This window comes from Scyliorhinus torazame, chromosome 7, assembly GCF_047496885.1.
Source record: "Scyliorhinus torazame isolate Kashiwa2021f chromosome 7, sScyTor2.1, whole genome shotgun sequence".
NCBI lineage: Eukaryota > Metazoa > Chordata > Chondrichthyes > Carcharhiniformes > Scyliorhinidae > Scyliorhinus > Scyliorhinus torazame.
Genome location: NC_092713.1, coordinates 302,880,256 through 302,898,665, shown reverse-complemented (window position 1 = coordinate 302,898,665; position 18,410 = coordinate 302,880,256). Strand labels below are relative to the sequence as shown.

Sequence of the window (18,410 nt, the reverse complement as noted above, 5' to 3'; positions counted from 1 at the left end):
TCTCAGCCCAGCTCTGCAGCTTATCTATATCCCTCTGTAACCTGCTACATCCTTCCACATGTCGACAACACCACCGACTTTAGTATCGTCTGCAAATTTACTCACCCACCCTTCTGCGCCTTCCTCTAGGTCATTGATAAAAATGACAAACAGCAACGGCCCCAGAACAGATCCTTGTGGTACTCCACTTGTAACTGAACTCCATTCTGAACATTTCCCATCAACCACCACCCTCTGTCTTCTTTCAGCTAGCCAATTTCTGATCCACATCTCTAAATCACCCTCAATCCCCAGCCTCCGTATTTTCTGCAATAGCCTACCGTGGGGAACCTTATCAAATGCTTTGCTGAAATCCATATACACCACATCAACTGCTCTACCCTCGTCTACCTGTTCAGTCACCTTCTCAAAGATTGTAGGTGGCATAGTTAATGGGAGGGGCCACGTTTGAGTTGCTTCTGGAACACCAAGCTAGACAGACATGGTTCAATTTGGTTCTAATGCAATATCTCTTTCGTGAAGACCGTCTCAAGATAAGCAAGTAAAATTTGATTGTTAACCTTGCTCACAAGTGTTTTTTAAAATATACGGTTTGCTTAATTGGAATGTAGAGGCAGGTTTCAGGAAGCAAGTTGAGATGTATCTGTGAGCAGTAAAGCTATTTCTTTGTTGCTAATGTGGTTTATTCTGTGTTCAAATTGAAGTTTGTTTTAATGTAAAAGCTGTCTATTGGTCAGTGGTATCACTCCTGTGGTACAATAACAGTGGTATCACTCCTGTGGTACAATAACAGTGGTATCACTCCTGTGGTGCAATAACATTGCCTCACTGTTATACCAAAGTAGATAGTTGGATCCTTGTCCAGACCCAGAATAGCAGTTTAGGGAGGGGAGGTGAGGGTGGTCTATTTAATAGAGAACGGGGGTAGGTAAAAAAGGGGGATACTATTTTAGGGGGACTCCCCCCAAATCCCCAAAGGAAGACCCCCCCACCCAAAGATAATAGCCCGCCTTCCTTCCCATCCTTTAAAAATTATTTTTCAGAGGTGTGGGCTGACTGTCCACACTAAAGTATTTATGACAGATTAACAGAACATAGAACATACAGTGCAGAAGGAGGCCATTCGGCCCATCGAATCTTCACCGACCCACTTAAGCCCTCACTTCCACCCTATCCCCATAACCCAATAATCCCTCCTAACCTTTTTGGACACTAAGGGCAATTTAGCATGGCCAATCCACCTAACCTACACGTATTTGGACTGTGGGAGGAAACCAGAGCACCCGGAGGAAACCCACGCAGACACGGGGAGAACGTGCAGACTCCGCACAGACACTGACCCAGCGGGGAATCGAACCTGGGACCCTGGCGCTGTGAAGCCACAGTGCTAGCCACTTGTGCTGTCATTATAGAGGGGGTCCTTTAAGAGAATTAGCTCAAATATACTGGAAAATAAAACAATTCTTGAAAATTACAGAATCTGCAGAAATATGATCAAGTTATAAAAACTGGCTAAATTATTGAATCCTGACCATGACTGTCTACAAAAGATGCAAAAGATGTACTGTACAAATCGATACAAAGACATTCAACGAATTTGCAACAATCTCGACATTACTGGACCAGAAGTGACATCGGGAGTTTGATCGTGGGACAGGAGGCATGAGAATCATACGATATCAAAGAAAGGATAATTAATTGTAGTAATTGATTAATGTCTAATTAACCAATCACCTATTAAGTGACTGACACTTTCCTGAACAAATCAAGGGGGTCTCAGCTGAGAATTAGAACCAATGAAAGTGAATGAGGGGCTAAACCATAGACAAGGTTTCCCTTAAGAATGTGATCTATATGACTGATTAGTAGAAGAACTTTGCCTCCCAAGATTCTTGAAGCATTCGTGAAAATTACTTTCAAAAAAGCCTTTTGTTAAAATGACTTTTCATTTGTAAATCTGGAGTTACTTTTATCTTGAAGCTTTTCGCTTTCACTCTTCAGATCTCAAGGACTTTTCATTGTACTCTCAAAAGATTTTCGATTTAATTTTGTGCATATGTACCAGGTGAATTATTGAAAATAAAGAGTGCTTTGTATAGCTCTTCAACCGGACCGAGTGCCTTATCCTGAATAAGAGGATTTTTCAATGACATAGGCAGCTCATTACTGGGGTCAATTAGCTCGTTTACAATGATCATGAATAATTATTTATTAAAATAAGTTTTGTGGTGATGAGCTTGAGGGTGAGTGGGAAGTGTGGTGGGGTGGGTTCTTGCCCTACTTTACAGGCCAACCGCGCCCCCCCCCCCCCCTCACCCACCCCCCGCTGGAAACATGCCCAGCTGGGGGCAGGTAAAATGCAGCCCATTGCTTTCAATTGTGACATTTGTATCCACCTGGAAATACGATGAAATTCCGCAGGGGGGACAATGTTGAAAATTAGTTTTGTATCTCAATTGAAGCAGACGGAGGCCATTCAGCCCCCTTCAGTTTACTATTCAGAGCGATGGCTAACATCTGATCTGTATCTATCTTTCTCAGTGCCCCTGCTCAACAGAACATGACCAGTCTCCCCTTTGGAAATGTTTAATTCACCTCCCAGCCTCAACAGCTTTCTCAGGAAGGGAATTCCAGATTCCCGCCAACATTTGTGCGGAAGAATTCTTCCTGACATCACGTCTGATTGGCTTGGCTCTAGTGTTATGGGTCAGGGTTTAGAGAACCCCAAAGTGTATCCTGGAGTTCACCTGACCCACAACTTTTAATAGATTGTGGTATGGGGAGCACACGGCCCACTCTACAGGTGTGGTACAGCAGAAATGGAAAAGTATTTTTTATAACAAAACATTGTTTATTCTATGAACTCAAGTTAACCTTTTTAAAACATACAGTGAATATCTTAGCAACCATTAATTCAAATACAACCCCCAAAGAATACAACACTAAGTAACCTGTATGCTGTCCTTTTAACACCCAGAAGACTTAATAAACCTTTAAACAGGAGCACATTAGGGTTTACATTCAATACTGAAAACATTTATAATTCTGAATTCACCAAATGATTAAGAGATAGTCCTTCATGGCAGAGAGCTCAACAGTACAGCTGCTTTGTCTGACTGCAGCTGCAACACACTGGAAAACTAAACCAAAAAGACAGACCAAGTGATGTGTTTTCCAATGGCGAAGGTAGCTCACCATTGGCCGCCAAGAGGACCCTCCAGTCCCGCCGAGGTCATTGACCATTTGCGTTGCTCGCCGGCCGTGGCACCGGGGAACCCCGCTGTGGGCGGTTGCCTTTTGCGGGTCCGGAAGATGCCGCTGATGGGAAGGGCCAGGAAATCCCGACCTTGGTATTATCCTGGCGAATCTGTGTTGCATTTGATCCAAGCCCAAGAAATCCTTCCGGAGTTGTAGTGTCCAGAACTACTACTAATAATAATCTTTATTAGTGTCACAAGTAGGCTGACATTAACACTGCAATGAACTTATTGTGAAAAGCCCCAGACGCCACATTCCGGTGCCTGTTCGGGTACACAGAGGGGTACACTGTGCCACCGTGTATTGTTCCCACCACCAATTATACAGGTAAGAGTCTACACTAGCATTTATTTCACTGCTATTTATGTTTGGAACCAACACAGGCTCCACAAAGAGCTCTGATTTTGTTTTTCTGTTAAGTGACAGTTTCAGTAAGGAAGTATTTTAGCGAAAGTTCTTTTGTAAATAATTTCCTTCCCTTCTGAGGTTGATGTTTCGATGGTGTCAGCATCTCAGCTGGGTGTATTTCCATTCCAATTGTGTGCTAAATGCTCCCACTAAAGCTGCTGACACTGTGAGCTGTCCACATCTGAATATGACACCCCAACTGATTGGCACAGCAGCAAGACAGGCAGCAGAGGAAGATCCCACATTTGATTCATTTGCTCAATTAGTGGACGACAGTGAGAATAATGACAGCGGCATTACAATTGGCATTAGCACCGTTGGATAAAGAGGGCATATATCACCGATGCAGATTGATGTCCAGGTTCCTGGCTCTCATTGCCCTATGCCTCTACTCTTTTTTTTTCCCCCTCCAACTCTGTCTCCCTTGCTGTGATTCTCTCTGTCTCTCTTTCTCTCCCTCTCTTCTTTCTCCATCTGTCTCTTCGTCTTCATTTCTATCTCAATCATTTTATGCCAAATTTCTTTTTTTTTAATTTAGATTACCCAATTCATTTTTTCCAATTAAGGGGCAATTTAGCGTGGCCAATCCACCTACCCTGCAACTCTTTTGGTTGTGGGGGCAAAACCCACGCAGACACGGGGAGAATGTGCAAACTCCACACGGACAGTGACCCAGAGCCGGGATCGAACCTGGGACCTCGGCGCCGTGAGGCCGCAGTGCTAACCCACTGCGCCACCGTGTTGCCCTTATGCTTATTTTCTATCTGCGGAATGGACGGATGTTGCTGGCGTATTCACCACATTAGAGTAAAATTCTGCTGCAGCAACCTCCAATATCGTGACATTGAATGATCTTCTATGAATGCAGTGAGGTAGATTTGCCTTCTTATCAAAAGAACACAGGAATGGCTGGGTGAGAAAGTGTCACGGTCCACCTAATTCAATTTTTACCATCCCGGTCAGCCCATGATACAATTATAACAGAGTTGTTGACCAACCGCATCAATTAATCTACAACAGACCCAGACATGAGTTGAGGAAACTCCATGTGGTAGAAAGCTTGAGGAACCAATGTCCAAACCCACCTATTCTTCCCAAGACGCCCATTATGCATCAGGCTGGATTTTACACTGCCCCGCTGGTGGATTTGAAGGCAGGGTGGACAGGCAAAATCCAACATGTGGCCTTCTCGTCAACTACGTGCCCAACCCTCACCTGCCTGAATTTTACAGGGGGTAGGGGAGGCATTGGTCAGCCCACCCCACCTTGGGCCTATTGAGGCCCTTAAGTAATCAATTACTGGGTGTCATCCCACTTCCCCTGGTACTTTTCCCATGGCAGAGGGAGGCCTACACCATAAGGGAAGGTAGACAGCCTTAGCTGCATGGGCCGGTGTCGGGCAAGGGCGGGTGGGAGGATGGGGAGGGGGCCTCAGAGGCATCTCCCCACTCGCCCTGGTCATCCCTCCTTTTAACCCTCCCCCCTGGCTTTTTGAACCTGGCCCCCACACCCCCTCACCACTGTCCACACTCACCACGTAGCTGAGACTCTGAACCCCTGACTTACCTGGGCTCCAGCGACTGCTTGAAGTGCCACTTCATGTTAGTTTTGAGTTTAACCCCTTCAAGCTCGGTCCTTGACCTCTGTGCTCGGCTGCTCTGAAAAGGCAGCTCATCATGTTAAGAATACATAGAATCCTTACAGTGCAGAAGGAGACCATTCGGCCCATCGGGTCTGCACCAACCCTCCGGAAGAGCACCCCACCTAGGCCGACTCCCCCCGCCCTATCTAAGAGCGATGGCTAATAGCTCAATTGTCAGTGCAAATAGCAGGGGCACCCCTGCCTCTGTACAGCCGGAAATATTCAGAGCTGGTGGTGTTTGTCCGTACGCTCACCATGGGAGCATTGTACAGACGTTTCACCAGTGAAGGGAGCCCTGGCCACAACCCAAACCATTCAAGCACCTCCATGAGGAACCTCCATTCTACTCGATCGAAGGCTTTCTCAGCGTCCAGGGAGACGATCACTGGTGTCCCCTCCCCAGGCAGGGTCATAATCACGTTCAACAGGTGCCTGAGGCTCGCAGTTAGTGGTCTTCCCTTGACAAACCCGATCTGATCTTCCACAATCGCTCTGGCCGGCGGTTCTCCAGGCTCCTCGCCAGACCTTCGCCAAAACTTTAGCGCCAGTGTTCAGCAGTGAGATGGGTCTATGACCTGCACTCTGTCGGGTCTTTGTCTTTTCTGGGGATCAGTGGGATTGAGGCCTATCTGTGGCAGTGTCGGTGGCAGGGCTTCCCTCTACAGCGAGTCATTGAACATCTGCCGCAGGTGCGAAGCCATTACTGGCACAAATTTGTTGTAGAAGTCCGCCGGGAACCCTTCCGGTCCCGGTGCCTTTCCTGACTGCATGGAATTAATCAAAGAATCATCGAATTTACAGTGCGGAAGGAAGCCATTCGGCCCATCGAGTCTGCACCAGCCGTTGGAAAGAGCACCCTACCTAAACCCACACCTCCACTCTATCTCTGTAATCCAGTAACCCCACACAACCTTTTTTTTGGACACTAAGGACAATTTCACACGGCCAATCCACGTAACCTGCACATCTTTGGACTGCATGAAGAAACCGGAGCACCCGGAGGAAACCCACGCAGACACGGGGAGAACGTGCAGACTCCGCACGGGCAGTGACCTATGCAGGATTCGAACCTGGGACCCTGGCGCTGTGAAGCACCAATGCTAACCACTGTGTTACCATCCTACCCTACTCCTTCCTACCCCTTAACGCCCCGCCCCTCCCACCCCCCGAGTCAGGTAAAGCTGGTTTATTGCTTTCCCAGTTGCGAGCTGGTCAAATTCCATTTGAAGCTTTTTCCTCTCAGTCAGCAGGTCCACGTTCAGGGCCGTGGAGTAGTGTTGATCCACTTCTAATAAGGAGTCAATCAGCCACTGTCTAGCTGCCATTTTGTTCCTACCCCTAAACGCCCAATAAGCTACTATCCCCCCCCCCCCAACCTGGTCATCGCCTTCAATGCCTCTCAGAAAGAGGCGGGTGAGGCCTCCCTGTCTTGGTTGCAGGTTACACATCCATCGATAGATTGTGATATTCTTTGCAGAACACCTGGCCTCTGAGGAGAGCTGTATCCAGCCGCCATGGGGGGGCGCTGTGCCTGGCCTGCCTCCAACCTCACCTCCATATAGTGTGGTGCATGGTCCGAGATTACCATCACGTAGTATTCCGCCCAGTACCCCTGGAAGTGCCGTTTTCCCCGCTATGAAGCAGTCGATGCGTAAATAGGCTTTGTGTATGTGGGAGAAGAAAGAAAACTCCTTCACCCTCAGGTGGTTGAATCTTCACGGTCTACCCCCCCCCCCCTCATCTGCTCCATAAAGGAGTTTAGTTCTCATGCCATTCCTGATTTGGCTCCCATATGTTGTGTCTCTTGTAGGAAGTCTATGTCCACCCTCAGGCTTTTGGGAGGGGGAAGACTCTGGATCTTTACACTGGCCCGTTAAGTCCCCTCACGTTCCAGCTGAGTGTCTGGTTTTTTTTTAAGTAGTTACTCTGGAGTTTGAAGTGATTTTTTTTTCTCATAACTCTTTCAGAATAATTAGCAGAGTAAAACTGGCGGAACATTCTGAGGTGCGCGATTTAAGTCGCTCCTGTCGATGGTTCCCAGCCCAGCGCAATTGTCCATAGGAAGTTAGCGCTTCTGGGCAATTGCTGGGTAAACCCTTACGTGTGAACTTCCGAGAGGGATTCCCCAGCGCATCATTGGGTGCCCCCTAAATGTAACACTGGGGAGCCAGGAGGTGGTGGACCCTCACGCCATCATAGAATCACTGAATCGTTACAGCACAGAAGCAAGCATTTGGCCCATCCTGTCTGTGACGGCTCTCCTAAGAAGCAATTCATATTCTGCCCTTCCGCTGACCTCTCCCCATATCTCCTGCAAATTCCTCCTATTGAGATATTTAGAAAATGTAGAAAAATTTACAGCAGATGAGGCCACTCTGCCCATTGTGTCTGCACCGGCTAAGAAACAAGCCAGCCTCATCAGGTTAATCACCCAGCCTTAATCCCACGTTCCAGCACTAGGCCCACAGCCTTCCAGGTTACGGGACTCCAGAAGCCTTTGCAGACATCTTTTCAATGAATTTAGGATCCCTGCTTATACTGCCATTCCAGGCAGTGAGTTCCAGACCCCCATCCTCCTCTGGATGAAAAACTGTTTCCTCGTCTCCCCTTTAATCCTTCTATCAATCACTGTCAACCTAGGCCCCTCGTCACCGACCTCTCTGCTAAGATAGATATGGGCAAATTCAATGGGGACATGTGCACAAAGAAGAATTGGAACAATAAAATAGTGAAACAAGACATTTTAATGAACATTTATTCTAAATTTTAAAAAATAATAATTTTGCAATGATGTTAGATATTAGGCAGAAAATTTAATGCATGAGAAAACTTGTATAAATCGAGATTCGATCATAAAATGTGCTGGTTAGTTATATTGATTAAATTAGTGATCATCGATAAGTAACCAGCCCAAAACCATTTCCAAAAATCAGTATCTCTGAACACGGTTTAAAAATTACCCTTCGTGTTATTTTACTTCTTTGATCAAAGAGTTTTAAAGTTTTTAAACACAAACTAGTTAGTGAATAATAAGCTGAAACCTTGATTCAGTGAGTTAGACAGCAGGTAAATCAGCAGCGTGTCAAAATAACAAATCACCTCAACGCTTATTTAACCAATTAGTAATTCGCTAGGAAAGTGGCTGACAGGCAGATTGTTAGCGCTGTACTTAAACATTAATTAAATAATTGACAATTAATAGTCTCTGTGCTTTCAGCTGTTCCATATTAGTGTGGCTGATTTATCTAGTTAGCAAAATTGTGCAGCGATGCCTCATGGAATCACACAGCACAGGAGGAAGCCATCGCGCCTGTGCCAGCTCAGTGAAGGGGCTCGCCAATTAGCCTCACTGCTCTGCCAAATGTTTTCCTTTTCAAGTATTTTTGCAAATCCCTTTGGAAAGTTACTCGTCGTATTTCCTTCCACTCCCCTTTAAGGGAGGCCAATCCAGATCATAGCAACTCACCGCGTAAAAACAACTCTCCTCCTTTCCCGCCCTGGCAATTTTTTTTGCAAGTGTTGCAGGGAAAGAGCAGGGAGACTGGGATGAATTGCATGGCCTTTTCAGTGGGCTGGCATAGGCTTGACTGGCCGATTGGCCTCCCGCCGTGCTGAATGATCCCATGGTTACATTTCTTTTCAAAGCAATTTGAAATCAATGAAAACATCTTGGTGTGGTGCTTCACACTTAGTTGAATAGGTCCCAATGGATCAGCCACGCAGCTAACACTGTGCAGCAGTGCAGTTGAATCAGGAACGTGCACACATGTGAAAGTTTCAGTGGAATTACATGCACTAGGGTCTGTTTGACTGTGATATTCTTTAAGGGGTTGCTCTCAAAGACCTGCACAAACATTAAAATGGCAAACGGAACTCCCTGGAAAGGTTACTTTTGAGTTTTAGGCACTGTTACTTTCCAATTGGAGTAACTGCACTTGTTTATAAGCGCCGGTCATCAGGAAGAATATATTGCTCGTTTATCAAATTTTTCTCTGCTACCTCCACATCTGAATTTCACTCCACACCTTTGCCCCCGTTACAGAGGCTGGAAAGTGCCAGCATTCGGAAATAAACACTTTAATAACTGTGTTTGAAAATGGCAGACAGGAATCCAACCCAGTTTTGAGCTTTCCCCAGTTTCGTATGCAAAGCCTAATCTCGTACTGAGCTTTTTAAAAACCGTTGAAAATGCACCCTAAACACAAGTCAATGCAACAGTTCAAATTGCTGCATTGCATAAGTAGCATTAGTGAAAGGGTTAAAATCCAGGTGTGTTCCACATGTGGGTCTGCCACATCTGTCTTTCCAGACAATCACCCTCTTACTTGGAGTCCCTTTTAATGCAATAGAAAATCTGATGTGTAAAATGAGCCTGGGACTTGGTGACAGTCTCCTAGACCAGAGCTTTTCAAACTGCAGGTTCCGACCCGCCGGTGGGGACACGGGCAGGGGTCGTGAGGGTCACGGAGTGATCGGTCGCGGTTTTCCCAAAATGAGAGAAGTACCCAAAGGCTTTTAAATTGAAAATGCCTGCCGCGACCGCTTTTAAATGGGACAATACAGTCTTCCAGCCAGAAGCAGCGGTAGAGAGCAGGTCTTGCGCCCGGTACGTACATGGACATCACTCCTCCTGTACGTCCATGCTTTTGGCGTGAAATCATGCAGGAGAGATTCCTCCATTTTCTAGCTGTGAGCGAGCAAGCAACAGGACTGTGAAGAACTGAAGATGGATCACTTTAAACAAAGAAAGAACTGAAATCGGGAACAAAGCAGTGTAAAGGTGATTTCTTGAGGTATGTCTTTGTTAATTGTGCCAATGCAAACCAGGATGCAAAACCCATGTGCGTTATACGCAGGGAAGTACTGGCAAATGCAAGTTTAAAATATTCAAAACTTCAAAAGCATTTGAAGACTAAGCATGGCAAGTTTGAGGACAAACCTCTTTATTTTTTTTCAAAGGATGAAGCTGAAGTCCTTCGTAGAAATGTAACATTGAATGACGAAGTAAGTGAAATCATGAGGACCAAGCAGGTTCACCTGTCGCATTAAAGGTAAGCATTAAAGTGGGTTGCGAAGGTCGACCGGTTGGTAAAACTGGGTCCCGTGAAACAAAAAGTTTGAAAAACGCTGTTCTAGACCACATGCTCTGTAATGCCCTCATAATTTGCTATTCCTGATGGCAAGTTCCGATAACGTTCAGTATTGTAGGAAGACTATAATACACAAGAAAAACTAACGCACGGCACCAATCACCACTCCCTGCTACAGAAACAAATTTCCCTCCCTCAAATATATCTGATTCTCACTCCAATTTTGTGCATCATTCATTAATTGAATCCCGGCTCTCTCATAACAATAAATCTGCAACAATTCATTCTGTGAGTAATGTCAAAAACGGCATGGCAAATGGGATTAAAAAGTATTGAGTCCTGGGAAACTGAATATCGAAGAGGTTTCCTTGAGGAGTGAGAGGAAACCACAGTTTGATCAGCTTGCTGCTGGCGGTCATTCAGATCTTGCTGTAAGGATTGATCAATAACACAGTCTCATCAATTGTCTCGCAGTTGCTCTGATTCGGTGAGTGGCAGGTGGGAGATTCTGGGACCTCGTGTTCAATGGGTAGGTTTCTGTAATCCTACACAAACAGAGAGAGAGACAAAGCATTAAGAGACAGAATGCAGGCTCGAGTGGATCGCTTCCTGCACCCACAGACTGCAATGACTGCTTTATAATTTCACACTGAGCCCCATTCTCATTTCTGTGGGGACTTTACTGGAGATCGAGCAATTGCCTTTCGCCCTTTTCCCCATCAGACCCCTTTCCAAGTCCAGCTTCTCAGTAACTACATCATTAACCCTCACTCGCCTGCGTGCTGAATTCACCCCTCTGTTTATTCAGCAGCTTCACAATCTGGTCAAAGGTCGGACGATCTGTGGGCTCAAGGTTCCAGCACCTTGTCATGATGTCATACCTGTTGGAAGCAAGAGTTCGAAGGTCAGTGCCAGTCAGAGTCAATTCTGTCGCTCCCTTTCTCCAGGGTCATGACCCCAATGTCTCCCACCATGAGGGTCATGACCCCAAGTCTCTTTTACACTCAGGTCACGATACTACGGATTCACAACCCCACCCAGCTCGCTCACACCACTTGTCACATTGAGACTGTACTATCCTACTCCAGGTGCTCGCCAGGTAATCCAATGTGGTACTGAGCGGGTGCTGCTCCGTCAGAGGTGCCACCATTGAGGTGAGATGTTAAACAGCGCCATTTGTCTTCTCAGGTGAATGTACAGATCCCACTATTGATAGCACTTTAACAGTAAACCTACACTTACAGAAGTTTTATATAACTGATTGTCCTTCCAGGCCATTGTAGAGGGCAGTTAAGAGCCAATAATTTTGGTGTGGGGCTGGAGTCACAGATAAGTCGACATTGGGTAAGGACAGCAGCTTCCTTTCCCAAAGGACTTTGTGAGCCAGTGAGATCTTATGAAAACTGATACGAGCGGCGGGATTTGGCGCCAGAGATTTGGCGGGACGGGAATCACACCGTGCCGGTCGGCGGCCGCTGGCAGCAGCCCCCCCCCCCCCCGATTCTCCGACCCTCGATGGGCCGAGTGGCCGCCCATTTGCGGCCTGTCCTGCTGCCGTCTGTTACACCAGGCGGGGCCTGGCTGCGCGGGCGGCCTCCGGGGTCCTCGGGGGGGGGCGATCTGGCCTCGGGAGGTGCCCCCACGGTGGCCTGGCCCGCGATCGGGGCCCACTGATCCGCGGGCGGGCCTGTGCCGTGGGGGCACTCTATTCTTCCGCACCGGTGGCTGTAGCGATCCGCCATGACCGGTGCGGAGACGAAGCCCTCTGCGCATGCGCTAGGATGCCGCCAGCACACACTGGCGCTCCCGCGCATGCGCTAACTCGCGCCGGCTGGTGCGGCGCAAACCACTCCGGGGCCGGCCTAGCCCCTGAAGGTGCGGAGGATTCAGCACCTTTGGGGCGGCCCGACGCCGGCGTGGTTCACACCGCTCCCCGGCGACAGGACCCTCCGCCCCGCCGGGGACGGGAGAATCCCGCCCAAGGTTTTTATTATCAGATATTCTTGAAAATGAAATTAGAGGCGATGTAACGGGAAATGGTGTCATTTAGGGCGTGATTAGTGGGGTGTTTCTCGATGTTCGTGTTGGCGACATCGCGGCCCATGAGCTTCTAGCCATTACTGGCTGTCTCACCGTCTGATTCGGCAGGTCTGTGCGTCAGCGTCTCGCTGCTAGCAAGGGGGAGCTGCTTTTAAACTCTCCCTCACCACTCACTCCTGGTCAACACACAAGCGCAGACCTGCTCCTCGCTTTGGGACTGCCGTTGTGGCCAGGCTTCTCAACGCTGTGAATGAGAGACGGGGCATCCTGTTTCCCCCGAGCGGGTCGGAGGGCCAGCAGCAGGGTCACCAATACTGCCAGGGAGGCAGTGGCAGCGGCTGTCAGTGTGGGCAGCGTGACCAAGAGGATCACTGTCCAATGTTGGAAGAAAACCAACAGCCTCTGCAGTGATATGTGTACACAGAGACATATAAAGGGTTAATGACTACATCATAGTGTAACACAACCACTAGATGGCAGCACTAGATTTGTGTATAAATATGAGAACTCAGAGGATCTTGGGTCTCTTTGAAGCAGGAGTGACTGGACAGCAGAGTGTTAGAGAGATAGACAATAGCATAGTTAGCACGTGTAGTTAAAATAGTTAATACTCTATTCTGAATTACTTGATCACTAGTTATAGTTCTGTAAGAGTGTACAAACTCAATATTAATCAATTCGTTATTCATTAAATCTATTTTGCTTTTAGGTTAAAGACTGGTGGTATCTGGAGAATCACATCATCAGACCATTCTGAAAATATAAAGCAAAGAGTAACGATATATTATCAAAGAGTAACATAACAACCTCCACCAAGCTGCAAGGGTAAGTTACCACTTCACTCCTGGCATCAGTTCTGCCTGTCACCCCTCGAATTGTAAACCTCACCTCTACCCAAGCCCACACCTCCACCCTATCCCCATAACCCAGTAACCCCACCCAACACTAAGGGCAATTTTAGACACTAAGGGCAATTTATCATGGCCACTCCACCTAACCTGCTCATCTTTGGACTGTGGGAGGAAACCGGAGCATTCGGAGGAAACCCACGCACACACGGGGAGATCGTGCCGACTCCGCACAGACAGTGACCCAAGCCGGGAATCGAACCTGGGACCCTGGAGCTGTGAAGCAATTGTGCTAACCACCATGCTACCGTGCTGCCCATGCTTTAGAACCCCCCCCCCCGCGACCCATCAAGCGCATGGCTGACAAAGCCCTCTCTTGGGCTATCTTCTCCTGCGGGGCCAATAATAAGGGGGCAAGAGCCAAGACGAGGGGCAGAGTACCAGAGATCCGAGTCCCCACCCCTTACGAGGAGGGGGCCCTGGAGATTGGGGGGAGGGGTTGACCGAGGAGAGAGCAGTCACCGACAGCGACAAGCTTCTGGGGCACAAGCTGGTGACCACCAAAAGGTTGCTGATGCACATGAAGTGGAGGCAGGAACATCCAAGGGGGTCGGCAGCCAGAGGTCTGCTGTATCCCAGGATGCAGCTGGGTCCCGGCCAGACGCCGAGCCTCTGGACAAGGCCCTCCCAGAGCTGATGCAGATGTTAGGACACAGCCATGAGATTCAGATGGGGATGTCAGCGACTCTCCAGCGAGTGCAAAGCTGATTGGAGGAGTCCCAAAGGCTACGGGCGGGGGAGATGATACTGACAAAGTGTGACCACTGCCAGGGTGGTGACCGTGATGGAAATCCTGCAGCAAGAGGTCAGTGTCTTGAGCGGTGGTGCCCCAGGCTCAGTCTGTGATGACCATGTCTGAGGGCCTCAACATCATGACCCAGTCACCGAGGGACATGTCCCATATGCGGGTGGACATTGCTGGGGCACTGTAGAGAGTGGCCCAGACACTGAGGAGCATCGCTGAGGGCATCAACACAATGATACAGACAATAGGGAGGCAACAGGACTGGGAGATTCAGATACGCAGAGGCCTCTGGAGCTCACTCCAGGGGAATGGGGGGGGAGAGGGTGAGAGCTGACGGACAAAGATTTATCCCATGTGAATCTGGGGAGGCTGAGGGCTTCCATGGGTCATCAGGGAATGGCAGTGATTGCAAGGGGTTCCGTCGTGAATCCCGCTATCGGGCAGTCATTTTGAGTGGACGACCTGAGAGTGAGGTCGGGTAGATGCTCCCCCTTCCCCTACCAACCCCCCCTCCACAACAGATTGCACGTATGAGGGTGCATAATCAACAACCTGGGGGTTACCGTTGACCAGAAACTGAACTGAGGCATTAAAATACTGTGACTACAAGAGTAGGTCAGAGACTAGGAATCCTGCAGCGAGTATCTCACCTCCTGACTCCCCAAAACCTGTCCACCATCTACAAGGCACAAATCCAGAGTGTAATGGGACACGCTCCACTTACCTGGATGAGTGCAGCTCCAACAACACTCCAGAAGATCGATACCGTCAGGACAAAGCTTCCCTCTTAACCAACCCCCTCCACTACCTCCAACATTCCTTCCCTCCACCTACCCACACTGACAGCCGTGTGTACCCTCTACAAGATGCACTGCAGCCGCTCAGCAAGGCTCCTTCGACAGCACCTTCCAAACCTGAGACCACTGCCACCCAGGAGGACAAGGGCAGCAGATACATGGAAACACCACCACCAGCAAGCTCCCCTCCAAGCCACTCACCATCCTGACTTGGAAATACATCGGCCGTTCCTTCACTGTCGCTGGGGCAAAATCCTGGAACTCCCTCCCTAACAGCACGGTGGGTGTACCTACATCTCAGGGACTGCAGCGGTTCAAGAAGACAGCTCATCACCACCTTCTCATGGTCAACTAGGGATGAGCATCAAATGCTGTCTAGCTGTGATACCCACATCGCGTGAAAGAATCATAAATAAATCACAGAATCACAGAATGATACAATGCTGAACGAGGCCATATGGCCCATCCTGACTGTTCCAGCTCATGATGAAGCTTTCAAATTAGCCCCCAATTCCCAACCCATTATTCCTGCTCTCTCCCCATGTGGCCCTGCATGTATCTATCTGCTTCTACCACCCTTTCAGGCAGTGCTTTTGTGATCATAACTCGCTGAATAAAGAAATTATAAACTCAATTCATTTCTCTCTCTCTCTCTCTCTGGAAAGGAGGGGTCTCTTACAATTCTGGCGTTGCAGAACCGGGTCTGTCCATCTGGAATCCACTTCTTATTGATTTGTAGAACTTGGTGTCCACGGGGACTCCGGGGTAAGGGCTCGAACCTACCGCAAACAATAAATATAATCAGTATTTACAGAGGTTGCCCAGAGCGTGGCTGTATTTACAGAGGGTCTCCGGGAGAGTGTCAGTATTTACAGAGGGTCTCCGGGAGAGTGTCAGTATTTACAGAGGGTCTCCGGGAGAGTGTCAGTATTTACAGAGGGATTCCGGGAGTGTGTCAGTATTTACAGAGATTCTCCGGGAGTGTGTCAGTATTTACAGAGGGTCTCCGGGAGTGTGTCAGTATTTACAGAGGGTCTCCGGGAGTGTGTCAGTATTTACAGAGGGACTCGGGAGTGTGACAGTATTTACAGAGGGTATCCGGGAGTGTGTCAGTATTTACAGAGGGTATCCGGGAGTGTGTCAGTACTTACAGTGGGTCTCCAGGATGTGTCAGTATTTACAGGGGGTCTCCGGGATTGTGTCAGTATTTACAGACGGTCTCCGGGAGTGTGTCAGTATTTACAGTGGGTCTCCGGGAGTGTGTCAGTATTTACAGACGGTCTCCGGGAGTGTGTCAGTATTTACAGAGTTTCTCCGGGAGTGTGTCAGTATTTACAGAGGGTCACTGGGAGTGTGTCAGTATTTCCAGAGGGTCTCCGGGAGTGTGTCAGTATTTCCAGAGGATCTCTGGGAGTGTGTCAATATTTACAGAGGGCCACTGGGAGTGTGTCAGTATTTCCAGAGTGTCACTGGGAGTGTGTCAGTATTTACAGAGTGTCTCCGGGAGTGTGTCAGTATTTACAGAGGGTCTCCGGGAGTGTGTCAGTATTTACAGAAGGTCTCCGATAGTGTCTCAGTATTTACAGAGATTCTCCGGGAGTGTGTCAGTATTTACATAGGGTCACTGGGAGTGTGTCAGTATTTACAGAGTTTCTCCGGGAGTGTGTCAGTATTTACAGAGGGTCTCCGTGAGTGTGTCATTATTTACAGAGGGTATCCGGGAGTGTGTCAGTATTTACAGAGGGTATCCGGGAGTGTGTCAGTATTTACAGAGGGTCTCCGGGAGTGTGTCAGTATTTACAGAGGGTCTCCGGGAGTTTGCCGTATTTACAGAGGGTCTCTGGGAGTGTGTCAGTATTTACAGAGGGTATCCGGGAGTGTGTCAGTATTTACAGAGGGTATCCGGGAGTGTGTCAGTATTTACAGAGGGTCTCCGGGAGTGTGTCAGTATTTACAGAGGGTCACTGGGAGTGTGTCAGTATTTACAGAGTTTCTCCGGGAGTGTGTCAGTAATTACAGAGTGTCACTGTGAGTGTGTCAGTATTTACAGACGGTCTCCGGGAGAGTGTCAGTATTTACAGAGGGTCTCCGGGTGTGTGTCAGTATTTACAGAGTTTCTCCGGGAGTGTGTCAGTATTTACAGAGGGTCTCCGGGAGTGTGTCAGTATTTACATAGTTTCTCCGGGAGTGTGTCAGTATTTACAGATGGTCTCCGGGAGTGTGCCAGTATTTACAGAGTTTCTCCGGGAGTGTGTCAGTATTTGCAGAGTTTCTACGGGAGTGTGTCAGTATTTACAGATGGTCTCCTAGAGTGTGTCAGTATTTACAGAGTTTCTCCGGGAGTGTGTCAGTATTTACAGAGGGTCTCCGGGAGTTTGCCGTATTTACAGAGGGTCTCCGGGTGTGTGTCAGTATTTACAGAGGGTCTCCGGGAGTGTGTCAGTATTTACAGAGGGTCTCTGGGAGTGTGTCAGTATTTACAGAGGGTATCCGGGAGTGTGTCAGTATTTACAGAGGGTATCCGGGAGTGTGTCAGTATTTACAGAGGGTCTCCGGGAGTGTGTCAGTATTTACAGAGGGTCACTGGGAGTGTGTCAGTATTTACAGAGTTTCTCCGGGAGTGTGTCAGTATTTACAGAGTGTCACTGTGAGTGTGTCAGTATTTACAGAGGGTCTCCGGGAGAGTGTCAGTATTTACAGAGGGTCTCCGGGTGTGTGTCAGTATTTACAGAGTTTCTCCGGGAGTGTGTCAGTATTTACAGAGGGTCTCCGGGAGTGTGTCAGTATTTACAGAGTTTCTCCGGGAGTGTGTCAGTATTTACAGATGGTCTCCGGGAGTGTGCCAGTATTTACAGAGTTTCTCCGGGAGTGTGTCAGTATTTACAGAGTTTCTCCGGGAGTGTGTCAGTATTTACAGAGGGTCTCCGGGTGTGTGTCAGTATTTACAGAGTTTCTCCGGGAGTGTGTCAGTATTTACAGAGGGTCTCCGGGAGTGTGTCAGTATTTGCAGAGTTTCTACGGGAGTGTGTCAGTATTTACAGATGGTCTCCTAGAGTGTGTCAGTATTTACAGAGTTTCTCCGGGAGTGTGTCAGTATTTACAGAGTTTCTCCGGGAGTGTGTCAGTATTTACAGAGTTTCTCCGGGAGTGTGTCAGTATTTACAGAGGGTCACTGGGAGTGTGTCAGTATTTACAGAGTTTCTCCGGGAGTGTGTCAGTATTTACAGAGGGTCTCCGTGAGTGTCATTATTTACAGAGGGTATCCGGGGGTGTGTCAGTATTTACAGAGGGTATCCGGGAGTGTGTCAGTATTTACAGAGGGTCTCCGGGTGTGTGTCAGTATTTACAGAGGGTCTCCGGGAGTTTGCCGTATTTACAGAGGGTCTCTGGGAGTGTGTCAGTATTTACAGAGGCTATCCGGGAGTGTGTCAGTATTTACAGAGGGTATCCGGGAGTGTGTCAGTATTTACAGAGGGTCTCCGGGAGTGTGTCAGTATTTACAGAGGGTCACTGGGAGTGTGT

General features: G+C 48.3%; 1 protein-coding gene across 1 annotated transcript in view; it reads right to left on the bottom strand.

Annotated features, from left to right (window-relative positions):
• Positions 1-10,212: 10,212 nt before the first annotated feature.
• LOC140427136 (macrophage colony-stimulating factor 1 receptor-like) overlaps positions 10,213-18,410 on the bottom strand; it is a 65,467-nt gene continuing 57,269 nt past the window's right edge. The window contains exons 15-17 of the mRNA XM_072512677.1: positions 15,568-15,667; positions 11,174-11,279; positions 10,213-10,943 (exon numbers count right to left, since the gene is read on the bottom strand). Of these exons, the coding sequence (XP_072368778.1) occupies positions 10,818-10,943; positions 11,174-11,279; positions 15,568-15,667 (332 nt within the window). The 3' untranslated portion in view covers positions 10,213-10,817. The remainder of the gene's footprint in view (positions 10,944-11,173; positions 11,280-15,567; positions 15,668-18,410) is intronic.